The sequence below is a fragment of the Dermacentor variabilis genome, chromosome 2 (assembly GCF_050947875.1).
Source record: "Dermacentor variabilis isolate Ectoservices chromosome 2, ASM5094787v1, whole genome shotgun sequence".
NCBI classification, from domain to species: Eukaryota; Metazoa; Arthropoda; class Arachnida; order Ixodida; family Ixodidae; genus Dermacentor; species Dermacentor variabilis.
The window spans coordinates 28,223,855-28,237,220 of NC_134569.1; the positions used below are offsets into that span (position 1 = coordinate 28,223,855).

The window sequence follows — 13,366 nt, forward strand, 5'->3', positions numbered from 1 at the left end:
CGCTCGACTACTGGCTTGCAGAGGGACATGATGTCGCAGCTTGACATATTGCCAGTAGCTATACGTTTGCAGTGCACAACGCAACAAAGTCGACTCACAGCGCTCGCAAAAAGACAGACCGACACTGACGGCGGAGCTCTTGTCAAAGACGGAGCACGTTGTAACACAAGCAGACGACACTTGCTGTGTGCCGGAAGTGCTTGAATGTACTGAAAAATTGTTCTTGTGCATTCTCTTTATGTTGCTTTCTTTTTATAAAAACAGACTAAATAACATTCCAACTATCCCGAACATCGATCATTTGTTTACCACAAAGTTGGAAAAATTATCGATCACGTGCCTTGGACAGCCAATCGGATAGCTCGCCCCAATGACGTCATATATGGGTGAGTTCCGTCATATCGGTGTCTCGTGGTATGTCGGTATATATCTGTCAATTAATGATCAGAAGGACCTATATACTTTAACGACTCAGTACGTTTGTAGAAAGTCGTCAAAATCGTTTCAGGGTCCCTTTAAAGGGCCCCTCACCAGGTCTGGCCATATTGAGCTGACAAGCGCAGAGCATACAATGCGCGCGAAGGATTGTGTTTGCAAAAAATTACATTGCTACGCGCCATGGAAAGTTCTGAAATTTCAATCCGAATGCCGTTTTCCCTGTTCCTCGCGGCGACCACACTCCAAGCTGGACGGTGACGTACTCGTGTCCCTGCGCCTACGTACTCGTGTCCGCAGTGTGACGTCAATCGTGGTGACACGTGACCGAGAATTATTCAAGGCGACATCTGTTCTTTGTGTGATCTGTTGCTTGAATTGACGAAGTGAAGTTCAGAGAAATAATAAAACACACTAACGGAATGTCTGCGTGTTCTTTTGTTTTGTTTTTTCGCACCGAAGCAAGAGAGATGTACTTCCGCTTCGTCTGCTTGTTCCCACGGTCGTACAGTCACGTGCGCAGGTACCGATCGAAATTATGCCATTTTCTACCGTGTTCCAGAGTGTGATCAGGCTCTGCGACCCGCATGTTCTGCCTCAGTATTCGTGTAGCATTTAATTATACCGCTAGTGATGTGCCCTTGTGCACAGCGCGCAATATCGTGCGCTGCGCGAAACACAACAGCTCGCGCGCAACGCCGTCAGCGGAAGAGCGCAGCGCTACAATAATAAAAAAAAAAAGTGAGAATGAAGGCGGGGCTTGTATGCGTACACTGGAGGTACAGCTGGGTGTGGCGTTTCTCGCGTCGCTCGACGATTCTGTGCAGGCGCGAGTAGAGCGGGTGCGAGAGAAGGTGCGTTTGTCCCACATGCCAGCATTGCGGAGTGCAGTCGAGTTTGTTTACGCTCCGCCGCTTGCTGCCGGCGCGATGAGGCAGTGGGCACGGATAACGTATGCCCCATTTGGTGATCGCTGTGTCTCAAGGAGCAATGTTCTGACTGGTGTTGTATAAGTCGCGGGTGGCTTTTTTCGTCGCGACGATAGATTGGATTTTTTACAAGCACTGTTCGAGGAGGGCACATGTAACCGCCAAACGGAGGCCTCAGGAGAGCACCTGAGGTTACAATAAAGCAGGCGGCGCAGGATCTCCAGGGCCCCCAAGGGGTAGCGGGGGGATCAAAGCTGGAAGCAGGGCGGTCCGTGGGTTGGGGCCGCGGAGGCCGGAGCGTGCCAGGGGGTGTTCGCATAAAAAAATTGCCTATCTACTATCGTGGACAGCCGATCTTATACACCCCTGGCATGCGCAGGCCTCGGCGAGCCCCAACCGACGGACCTACGCGTCCGGGTTCTAGCTTTGGTATCCCCGTTGCCGCTTTGGTGTCCTGGAGGCACCGCCAATGATGCGAAATAATGACACGTTACAAGTAGTAAAAAAAAAAAAAACGATTTATTAAATTATGTCTAGCCGCCCACAGCACGAACGCCGCAGGTGTGAGACAGTCTGCCCGACACAACGGTCGCCAAATCGGGCGTCAGTGCCCGCTGCTTCGCCTATATTATCGCGCCTGTCCGAGAGTAAACAAACTCGATCCCACACCGCAATGCCAGCGCGCCTAGGGACAAACGCGTACAACACGCGCTAAGAAACTTCCTCCGTAATGCCTAGGCAGTGTCGTATATTCAAGGAGCAAAAGCCCCTGAAGTTCTCTCTCGCGCCCGCTCACTCGCGCCTGTGCACAAACGGCTGGCGATCCCTCAAATGAACGTCCCGTCGCGGCGACGGTGTTGCTGCTCTTGGACTTTATACGGAACACCACGGCGACGGTGACAGGGAAAATGCGCCTGGAGTGGCCTTATAATTGCTATCAGAATAATAAGTGAAAGAGCCCGACCATGAGGGCTGACTACACCTGCCAAGAAAGTATGCGTGGCACAGAAATCTTATTCGTCACTCAGACCTATTTTTCACAACTAGAGACTTGTTGCTCCAATTTATTTTGTTGAAGCTGAACAGCAATGAAGTCATACCCTTTTAAGAGAAACCTTATCTTTAGCACCAGTTTCGAGAAGGTTGTTCACAAGTTTATTGGTGAAATGCATTGACAATCCAGTTAAAGCTTGTCAACACTGGAAAAATGAAACATGGATAAGTGTTAACTAGAACATCAGTGCATTTTGCCATAGACTTTGAGGGCGTGTTACTCGAAAGTGGTGCCGAGCACAGGATGTCTCCTAAACAGATATGGCTCCATTACTGCCTAGTTTTATTCAGCAATTGTGACATGTGCCCTGAAATGAATTACAAGGTCAATTGTGATGTCACAGTAAGGGCCGACATTTATTGAGCCCGAGAGACGCAGCAAAGAACCCTCGGCACAGTCCACTATCATGATGCGCCTACAAGCACAATGAAGGAGGAGGGCACACACATGATGATGATAATATACCGATAATGAAGTGCACAATTAATGCCCACACTAATATTCCCTGCGCGAGAGCGGCCATCCTGGCCGCAGCCTAAGGGCTTCATACGAGAAATGTGGACCACTTCGGTAGAGCGGTAACGGCAGTCAGTTGAGGTAACAACAGGGGTCACACAATAATTAAGGAGAGAAGTCATTTCCAGGTCTGTGTATGGGCCAATAAAGCAAAACTGAAACTTCTCACACAACCCACGAGTGTGAACTGGTGTGCAGAGCAGTACTTCATCGCCAGGCTGGTAGAAAACTATGTGATGAGATGCGTCATAATTGATCTTTCCAGTTCTGTTGTCTGGCTTCGGTGTTGAAGCAGGAACCCTGGCGAGAATGGTGAAGGTAGGAAACATATTCTTTGCAGGAAGATGGGGATGGACTGACAGTAGCAGAGAAAAATGAAACATAGAGAAAGGAGCTGGGTGAACAGCCATAAACAAGGCAGAATGTTGGGTAACCGGTTGTGCGTTGAACAGCGGTGTTATACGCGAAGGTGTCGAATGGCCAAACTGCATCCCACTTTCTGAGATCTGGTTGAATATAGGCGGCTATCATGTCAGACAGTGTACGATGAAACCGCTCCGTCAGGCCGTTGGTCTGAGGATGGTAACTTGAAGTAGTCTTGCGAGTTGTGCCAGAGGCTCTGGAGCACTTCACCTACCAGTTCTGAAAGAAATGTCTTTCTGTGGTCGTGCAGAACGACATGAAAGGTGCCGTGATGCAGGATTATGGCTTAAAGACTCAAAGCAACTTCGGAAGCAGATGCAGAATTGACATAAGCTGTTTCAGCATAGCGTGCGAGGTGGTGGATGGCTGCAACTATCCATAGACTACCGGCGGGAGTCATGGGAAGTGGCCCATAGAGATCAATGCCAACAACCTTGAACAGTTCCGCAGGACATGAGACCGATAGTAGCTGCCCGGCAGGAGCTGATGTTGGCTGCTTTCGACACTGACAAATGGAGCAGGAAGCGACGTATTTCACCACACTGGTGGACAGGCCGAGACAGTAGAAGCGACTTCTTATGCGGTCGTAAGTTTTCTAGATGCCAAGGTAGTCAGCAGTAAAATTGTCATGAAAGGCCTGAAGGACACGAGTACAAAGGCAGCGAGGCAGTACAGGCAACCAGTGTTGTCGGTCAGGATGATGGATATGGTAATACAGCACGGAGTTTCCTAACTTGAATTGTTTCAGCTGTTGATGGAGCCTGGCGTTAGGTGGGCGTGGAGCGCCATGAAGGTGGTCTATAATATGTCAACAGTACGAATGGGCGAGTTGTTGAGACGAAAATGATTCATGGTCGTCCGAAGTGAGATGGTCAAGAGCAGCGAAGGACAAAATCACCATTGAGGAAATGTCAGTGACTGCGCCACTGGAGGTGGTTGTGGAGTCATTGATTAGTGTGGCTGTAGAAAGAAGGTAGCGAAAAATTTTGTCAGCATCAGGTCGAATAACATCCTTGCTCACAATGCGACCTAACACGTACTTTGATCTTCTTGCTTGCAAAATGACACTTTTTGGTGTTGAGCTGAAGACCAGCGATAGCGAGGCATGCGAGAACCTCGTTCAGATGTTACAGGTGCCGGGCAAATGTTGACGAAAAAATAATTATATTGTCCAGACAGCACAAGCATGTCTTCCCTTTCAGGCCACACAGAACGGCGTCAGTCATGTGCTCAAAAGTTTCAGGAGCATTGCAGAGGCCGAAGGGCAACCTCGGATGGCCGAAAGGCCATCTGAGGTTGTAAATGCTGTTTTTTTCTGTCGTCTTTGTGCATCAGAATTCGCCAGTAACCTGAATGCAGATCAAGACTGGAGAAGTGCTCGGCACCTTGCAGAGAATTGAGGGCATCGTCAATGCGAGGCATGGGTATGCACCCTTGCACATGATCTTGTTGAGCACTTGGTAATAGACACAAAATCGCATGGCACCATCTTTCTTTCAGATTAAAATGATGGGAGACGACCAAGGGCTAGCAGAGGGGCAGATTATCTCATGTTGCAGCATGTCGGTGATGTTTTTCTCAATAATTTTGCACTCGGCTAGACATGTGATACGGCCGGCGACATACGATAGTGTCCCCTTGATCTGCAACCAGCAGTGGTCCATTGTAAGGCATCGTAACTTTCCTGAGATGCCTACACAAATCAGCATGCATAAAGTCGAGCCGGTGTACACCAAAGCTTACTTGCACACCCTCAATAAACACAGGCATCACATTACAAGAGCACGCTGGAAGAATTGTAATCCTGCTGGTAAATGCAGTTTTTCCTCCGAAAACTGGATTACTTAGTTTTCCGGGCAACGGTCAGAGGTTAACGAGGCAGGCCGGAGCGGTGAATAGGAGCATTGGAAGGGCGAAGGTGAGCGGCGTCTGATGCTGCGATAACCGTTCTGCGTCTCGGTCGTTGCACATGGAGATGTGGAACCTTTGAGAAGAGGCCCCACCAGAATACGCATCACGACGCTCATCTTGTTGGCGATTGTGGCAAAAGCGTGATATATGGCCGCAATAACCACAGTAATAGCAGATAGGAGGAGATGGTCGCCAAGGCGGGTAGTAGGGGAAGCTCGATGCACTGGGAGATAGTGCAGTCAGGCGAGGTGACGAAGGCTCAAGTGGTATTGAGGGGCATTGGCTGGAGGTGCCACACCAACCTGCGCATGTGGGTTGAGGCAACGTTGAACGGATGCTGGTTGGAGGCGGGGTAACAACCTGGCCGTATGTTGGTAGGAGGCGAGGAGGAGAAGGGTCCACATGCACAGACCAAGTCATGGACACGAGTTCCTCCTTTATGACGTCACACAACGCTGCACCAGAAGGCTGAGGAGGAACAACCAACGCAGATGAAAACCCAAGTGATTGAAGTTCCTTGCGGATAACCATGCAAATTGCAAGACACGGGTCAGGGTCAGCCATATAACGGTGTTCGCAGTCCGGCTGCAAGCGTCCGGACTCGGGCTCGTTGAGGCACTGGCACGTCAAGACGACGTCAGCAATGGTAGCCAGATTCTTCATGGGGAGGCCACAGTCCCATTACCTTTAAAGGGACATTAAAGGCAAATACTAAGTTAACTTGAACTGTTCAAATACCTTTCCAGAAACCTCGCAATACTTGTTTCATGCCAAGACTTAGTTTACAAGAAAACTGTATCTGAAATGTCCAGATACCTTTTTCGGAATTTAAATCTCCCGCCCCCCAACCGAGGGAGTGGCAACATTGCATACACCATCACCGCCCTCTGCTGCCTTTGGTGAGTAAAACGGCACCTGACAGATGGCAGCACCGAGCCAAGACAAAGAAGTGGATTCGCCGCTGCAGCTGCTTTTTGGTGAAGTTACAGTGTACTAGTGAAGTGGCAGAGACTGTTCGGGCCACCCGCGACATCACACGGAAGTTCTTTGCTGCTTGCAGTTTGTACAAGTCTCGCGAGCCAGCAAAACCGACACAGCGTTATGCGATCAGGAAAGTACTGAAACGCGAAAGCGTGGGCGGTGCAGAGTCGAGTTAAAACAAAACCTTTCGACTGTCCGCATTGTTGTCAACGGTAATTTGACTGAGTTATTTTTTCTAAACATGAAATGGAACTGGACAAGCGGCATTTTATTTAATTTTATAATACAATACAAGGATGTTTTTTGCAACGAGTAGTAGAGTACTAGCGACAGAATTTAACTGAGGAGTGCTTTCGTCATCGGGCAAGTGCTTGAATATCCCGGAGGAGTCTTTAATCATGTCCCTGCATTTAGCTCAATTTCTCGATTACTAAGGCTCTGATCGCGATAATATTGACGCCTTAAAGATTCTCGATCACTAATCTATCACTTTAGCTTGACTTAGTATTTGCCTTTAGTATCCCTTTAAGAATATGACGTACCCTGTCCGACTCAGCCATAGCATCATTGACATGGCGACAGAGTGCAAGCACATCCTCAATGTACGATGTGTAGGACTCACCGGAGTGTTTTGCGAGCATCGCGAGTTTTCTTCACAAGGATGGAGCGAACCGCTGGCGTTCCAAATACTTGTCGAAGCTGCTGCTTGAAGGTGGTCCAATCAGAGAAATCAATCTCATGGTTGAAAAACCAGGTCTTCGCCACACCCGTCAGATAGAATGAGACATGACACAGCTCGAGGAGCTTGGTTAGCAGAGCTTATGCCTTCATAATCGTCCAACCAAACCTCAACATCTTCACCGCAAAGACCAGCGAACTGATGGGGACCACGCTGGTGGCCACTCATGATCAGAGAAGGTGCCGCTTGCGGTGTCGAGATGGTTAGGGTAGAAGCGCCAGGCTGCTCATCCTGCGGCAAGCTGGCAGACAGTGAGTACAAGTGGTGACCTGAACAAAGCTCCGGGAAGTAGGCCAGGCATGTAGAGGACGTGGGATCAAGAAGCACCTCCACCATTTATGATGTCACAGTAAGGGCCGATTTTTAATGAGCCCGAGAGACCCTCGGCACAGTCCATTACGATGATTGCCCCTACACACATGATGAAAAAGGGCACAATAAATGCCCCCACAATTAATAAAAACTGCCAAGTAGCTAATGTCATATTGCAATTTTTCATACAATGTCCACCAATTTGAGCAACCCAGTTGACGTGAGAATGGCATTATTTGCTATAGAAAATGTTTTGCATGTCTGTTTCTGAGATCACATGGTACACATTAAACGTACTGGAAAAGATTCTGCCAATTCCGGACCCACCCTAGTGAAACAGGGAGCCAAACAGCTGTCATCAAAAATCTCTAAGTGACCCACTGCCATTGACAATATAAACTTCTTGCTGATGATTCATTGTACCTCAAAGGACACAGTATTTGACATTGTGCTTCAACAAAGACTAGTGGTACTGCACAACAGTGAAATGCTATGGGGCCTCAATCTTTGGATTATGGAATAAATTCATGCTGAAAGCATCTAGTATAGACCTTATTCATATTGCATGCATGCAATATGGCTTCTGCCTATGAGCTCGAGGAAGTTTGTCAAACAACGTTCAAAGGTAAGGAAACTACATGATGCAAAAAACGAAACAGCAACCACAGCACAAAAATGATAAATACACTTTAATAGATGAATAATGACAATGTGAAAGCCTAGAGATGATTTGTTATGTCTTATGCAGTGCTAGCCCTCTTTAGTCAACCAGCTAAAATTCTTCACTTTAGCCAGTCTGACGCTGTCTAGTAAGCTCTCGTGTGTAGGCAACACCTTGTCTGCATCTACAACTTTGTGCTTTTCGGGCTCTTGATCTACGTCCATGTCCACATCTGAGTCAGACTCATCCTGGCTCATGGTATCATCATCAGAACCAGTTCCTTCACTATGTCTCGCTCCAATCCTGCAAAAGTAAGCACAAAAGATATGAATACCTCAGTCTCAAATGTAATTTTGTGCAAAGCAGCAATTATTGCTTTCCAGATCACTTTACCAAGAGAATGTGCACGTTGTAATCTACTACAACTCTACAGGTTGTAGTAGACTGTGTGTCCCGTCATGTTGAAAACATTCATTGCCATGGTTAACCATAGTTTGATAATGTCACAATTGTGTTAGTATTATGGCAAGAATGATCAAAGAAATGCATAGTAAAAGGGGTAAAGAGCCCTCTTCTGCATGAATTTACACTCGGTGTGAGTACAGTTTTGAAGCAGATTTATATGCCATCAGGCATTTGCCCCCATTTATCCTGGCTGTAAGTAGTGCTCAGCATTTTTGGCTTTTATTTTCCCAATGCGACACTTTTTTTTTTTTGCTTTTTTAAAGTATTTATTTGTTTCACCAAATGTTTTTGCACCAAATGTTTCTCAGGCACAAACTTTTGCATCAAGCATTTCAGGTTTTTTTCTGTGAATACTATTTTGTTGACTATTTTTGTGGAGCTGAAGCACAATGAAAACTACTGCTGAAACTACTGCTGATTCTGCTCTTCAATGCTGTTGCATAAAACATAAGAACACAGTTTTTGAAAAGCAATCTAGCAAGGGCACAATGATATGACGATACAGCTTGACCTTGATCTCACCAGGCTCCTTGCATTGAAGTGCATGCACATGCTCGCAGCTGTACGCCGATCGTTTTAACCACCTAGTAAATTTGCTTTCAACGACTCTTTTCGGTTAAATCCAAATTCCAGAGAAATATTTCAGTTCAAGCTGAATGAAGATACTGAGCCCTACCTATAGGAAGGGTACACAACAAGCACACTTCGAAATAGACATGCAGTTCCTATGGAACACCTAAAGGGACTGACAACCAATTTTCATGGTACCAACTTTTTTAGTGCAATGGAAAGTTTAATGGTCAGAGCATCTAATCATGAAGTAGTAACGCGGAAAATGCCGTAGAACATTTTTTTATCAGAATTTTCCGATCTGCAGTGAGGATGAAGTCGTTCACTAGAAGCATACTGAAATCTGTGATAGGTGAGCGCAATAGTGATTATAGGACGGCACTAATGGGAGGCAGACGACAAGTGCAGCTGTAGGTGTGAGAAAGTATTATATTGTTTATCAAGTTGATGTTCCTGCGATTCATGTTTTCCAAAGTGATAAAGTATTTCTGCTATAATAGCTACATGTGTTTGCGGTTTCCTGTCCAACTACTTTGATATTTGACTAAAAATGAAACCAAGCGCATCAAAAACGAAACGACGCTTTTACACGTGATACGCCATTTGTGCTGCTGTAACCAAGCATGTGCTTATGATTTCCGATGTCGTCTCTCCAAGACCTGAGTGAGCTGGAACAAAGGATTTTAGCTCGCGTGCATGCTCAGAATTTAGGTTCTTATGAAGTAGCACCCGAACGTCATGCTTCAGTGGACAAAAGCGGTAGCGGAAGCGATGAATCCAACTTGCACGATAGACCACCATCCCTGCCACATACAGCGCACCTCAAGAATAATGATTGGTAAATGCTCACTTACACTAGGCCAGCCCGACATCGATTTCGGTCTGCTGACTGTCGGCGACAGCATTTTTTCCTTTGTGTCGGTGCTTCTGTCACACTCTACCGATTCTGACAATCTGCTGATGGTCGGTGGAGAGCTCGGCGTCGGCACAGTGTGACAGAAGCGCTGACACGAAGGCAAAATTCGTACCCATTTACGGCACAACTCGTCGATGGCATCTTGTATCACAGGGAGATCATAAAACTCTGGGTAGTTGCAAACTCGTGCTATACTCGCGCATGTACAACAGCATGTGTGCCACCATGCATGTGGGACGACGCAAGCGCCACACGTTAGCGTGGACTTTCTTTACTTTATAATACGCATAGAATAAAGCACAAGTGTCTAATAATATGCTAACTGCAATTTTAAGCAATAATTATACTGTACTTAATGACAATTGACTTGTGTACAGTAATCTCTTGACTTTATTTCGAATTATCAAGCTTTCACAGCCAGGCCTTGCTACTTACTGGTTTTTCTGACGTTCTTTGCCAATTTAAAATTATATTTCCTACTTAAATCCTGAACAGCGTGTTGGATTCTATAACTATAAATCATGGTCATTTCATTTCCATCAACGTCTCACAACACATTCTGGCCAGTTGTCAGTCCCTTTGACATAGCTACAGTACACTGCATATGGAGGTATAGCAATAGAAATATGAAAGCAAACAGATAGTTCCAGTTTTATGCCTTTCCAGATTTCCTATAAGCATGAATATTTTCATTAGGCATGTACCCTACGAAGAAAAACTTAAGGTTCAGTTACCTCTTCCATTGTTCCTTTTTGCTGAGGAATGCGGACAGCAAGTTTTCATAAAGACTTGTCATCGGGGGCAACGCATGAGAAGCCACATCCAGAAGCTGCGGCAAAAAAAGATGCAATGATTAAACAAAATAACCATTTCCTCTAAGTTTAGTCATCATATCCTATCTGCTAAAGCTGAATCACAACAGTTGAACATAGATTTATTTATTTAGTTATTTATTTAGTTATTTATCACAGTACCCACAGCGCCAATTTGGCATTACAGAGGAGGGGGGGGGGTACATATATCATTGACAAATAAAAGCAGTTAATATAGAACACATGAAGATAAAAATTACAGTTCAGGGCAAATCGTCGACAAAAAAAAAACGAGAGATAAGCAGAGCATAACCGTACATGCGCGAGGCGAAACAAAGCAGTTCTGGTGACGCAAGCACAAAGTACAGAAAGGAAATGCAAATCACACGGCTGAGGCAAAGCCATCATTTGAAGATAGCGATACAACATCACGAGGCAACCTGCTCCATTCACTGACCATCTTAGGAAAAAAAAAAGACATCTTAGAAAGCTCTGTTCTACATCTATACTCTTTTAATTTTAAGTGGGTGATCGTGCCTTGCAGAAGTGTACTCTGATGCCTTTATGTAGCTATCACGATTGAGGCCGGTTTTAGAATGCTATATTTTGTGCAAAAATTTTAATCTGAATGTCTTTCTACAATTTTGAAGTGTATTCCAGCCTAAGTTTTCCTTTGTTTGGGATGTGCTGAAATACCGAGTATAATTTTGAACCACGAAACAGGCTGTTAAGCTTCGTACTCTCTTTAGTTTCATTATGTCTGTCACAGTCCAGGGATCCCAGTTGGTACAAGCATATTCCACTATTGGCTTTATGTGAGTGTTGTAAAGTAAGTTCCTTGTTTCTACGTAAAAGCATTTCACATTTCTACGTAACATACCAAGGACTCTACACGCCTTGGCAATTATATAGTTAACATGACGGTGCCGGCATAGTTGAAGGGTCAAGTACACACCAAGATTTGTCCCGTTAATGCAATTTACTCGAATATAGGCTGATGTTTTTTTTTTTTTGAGAAAACGATGTGCGAAAGTGTGGGGGGGGGGGGGGGGGGTCGGCTTAAATTCAAGTACAGTACCATGGTTTGACCGCTAATGGCCCGGCTGCGTTAGCGGCATGACGGCTCGCCAGGCACCGATCTCAGGCTGCCATGTGCAGGCGAGGAGAGGAAACGGCGGAGGAGAGAGTAGATGGCGGTAGTTTTCTTATATAGGGAATTAACTCGCAAGGGTGGATTGTGTCACGTGATTAGAGTGCCGGCGATTGCCATGCACTTTGACACCCCCTTCGCTCTTCCTCTCGCGAGGCGTGAGCGTGGAGTTGGCAGTTTTCTGAAAGCGATCGTTCAGTGCGGTCATGTTGGTTGAGTTTTGGAAGTGTCGCGCCTTAACCACGTGCTCGCAAAACGCCTGGGCCACCAGTGCTTGAGAAGCGTTGGCACCAACCAAGCAGTGCCACTACAGTGCGGCCTTTAAGTGAAAGGTCATTTTGCCTGTGGGGAAAACTTCGAACCTGCAAGCGCAGCGCGAGTTCGGCGTGCACGAAAAGAGTGTGCGATGATGGTGCAAACAACGAACCGAACTGTTCAGCTGTGCAGCAACCTGCTTGGCGTTCACTGGACAAAAAACGGGCCGACACCATGAGGTTGAAGAAGTTGTCGCCGATTTTAGCACGGAACAAAGGGAAGCAGGAATGCCCGTGACAACAGAGATTATCCAGGCGAAAGCCAGGGAAGTTGCCAACGTGAAGGGTGTCGCACGAGCCAATTTTAAAGCAAGCAGGGGCTGGGCAATGCGCTTTATGAAACGGTTCGGGTTCATCCTGAGACGCTGGACCTCCGTTTGACAGAAGCTGCCCGCTGACTTCGAGGAGAAGCTTGTCAAGTTTCAGTGCTACGTGATGGACAAACGGCGGGAAAAGGGCTACCAACTGGGGCAAATTGTAAGCGTGGACCAGACCCCGGTGTTCGACATGCCAATGGCACACACCGTGGCCAAAAAGGGTGCGAAGAAAGTCAAAATTGGGACGGCGGGTTATGAAAAGCAGCGAACAACAGTAATGTTGTGCTGCACCACCGACGGACGAAAACTCCCCCCATACATAATATTCAAGCGCAAGGCTCTATCAGCAGGTGAAAAGTTCCCCAGAAATGTTGTTGTGCACGTTCTCGACAAAGGTTGGATGTCCAGCGGCTTGATGGAGGACTGGGTGAAAATGGTTTGGGAACGCCATCCAGGGGCCGCGTTGTGCAAGCAGTCACTTCTAGTCCTCGATTCCTACCGCGGCCATCTGACTGACAGCATGAAGACCACGCTTTCTCGTGCTGGGACAGACATCGCCATAATCCCTGGTGGCATGACTAGCCAACTCCAGCCGCTTGACGTCACCATTAATAAGCCCTTTAAAGATAGGCTTCGCAAGCACTATACCGACTGGCTTACGTCAGAAGAACATCAGCTCACCCCAACCGGGCGCATCAAGTGTGCTTCGCTTGGCCAGCTGGCGAACTGGATCGCCGTGGCGTGGAATGAAATTCCAGATGAAACAATCATTAGAGCTTTCAAAAAGTGTTGTATTTCAAACGCGATGGACGGAAGCGAGGATGATGCCCTCTGGGATGAACTCAACAACAAAGAGGACAG

The 13,366-nt window shown here is 46.7% G+C and overlaps 1 protein-coding gene across 2 annotated transcripts in view; it reads right to left on the reverse strand.

Moving 5' to 3' along the window:
- Window positions 1–7,972: 7,972 nt before the first annotated feature.
- l(2)05287 (WD repeat-containing protein l(2)05287) overlaps window positions 7,973–13,366 on the reverse strand; it is an 80,435-nt gene continuing 75,041 nt past the window's right edge. For both annotated transcript variants that reach the window (XM_075680010.1, XM_075680011.1), the window contains exons 18-19: window positions 10,647–10,741; window positions 7,973–8,264 (exon numbers count right to left, since the gene is read on the reverse strand). In XM_075680010.1, the coding sequence (XP_075536125.1) occupies window positions 8,051–8,264; window positions 10,647–10,741 (309 nt within the window). In that variant the 3' untranslated portion in view covers window positions 7,973–8,050. The remainder of the gene's footprint in view (window positions 8,265–10,646; window positions 10,742–13,366) is intronic.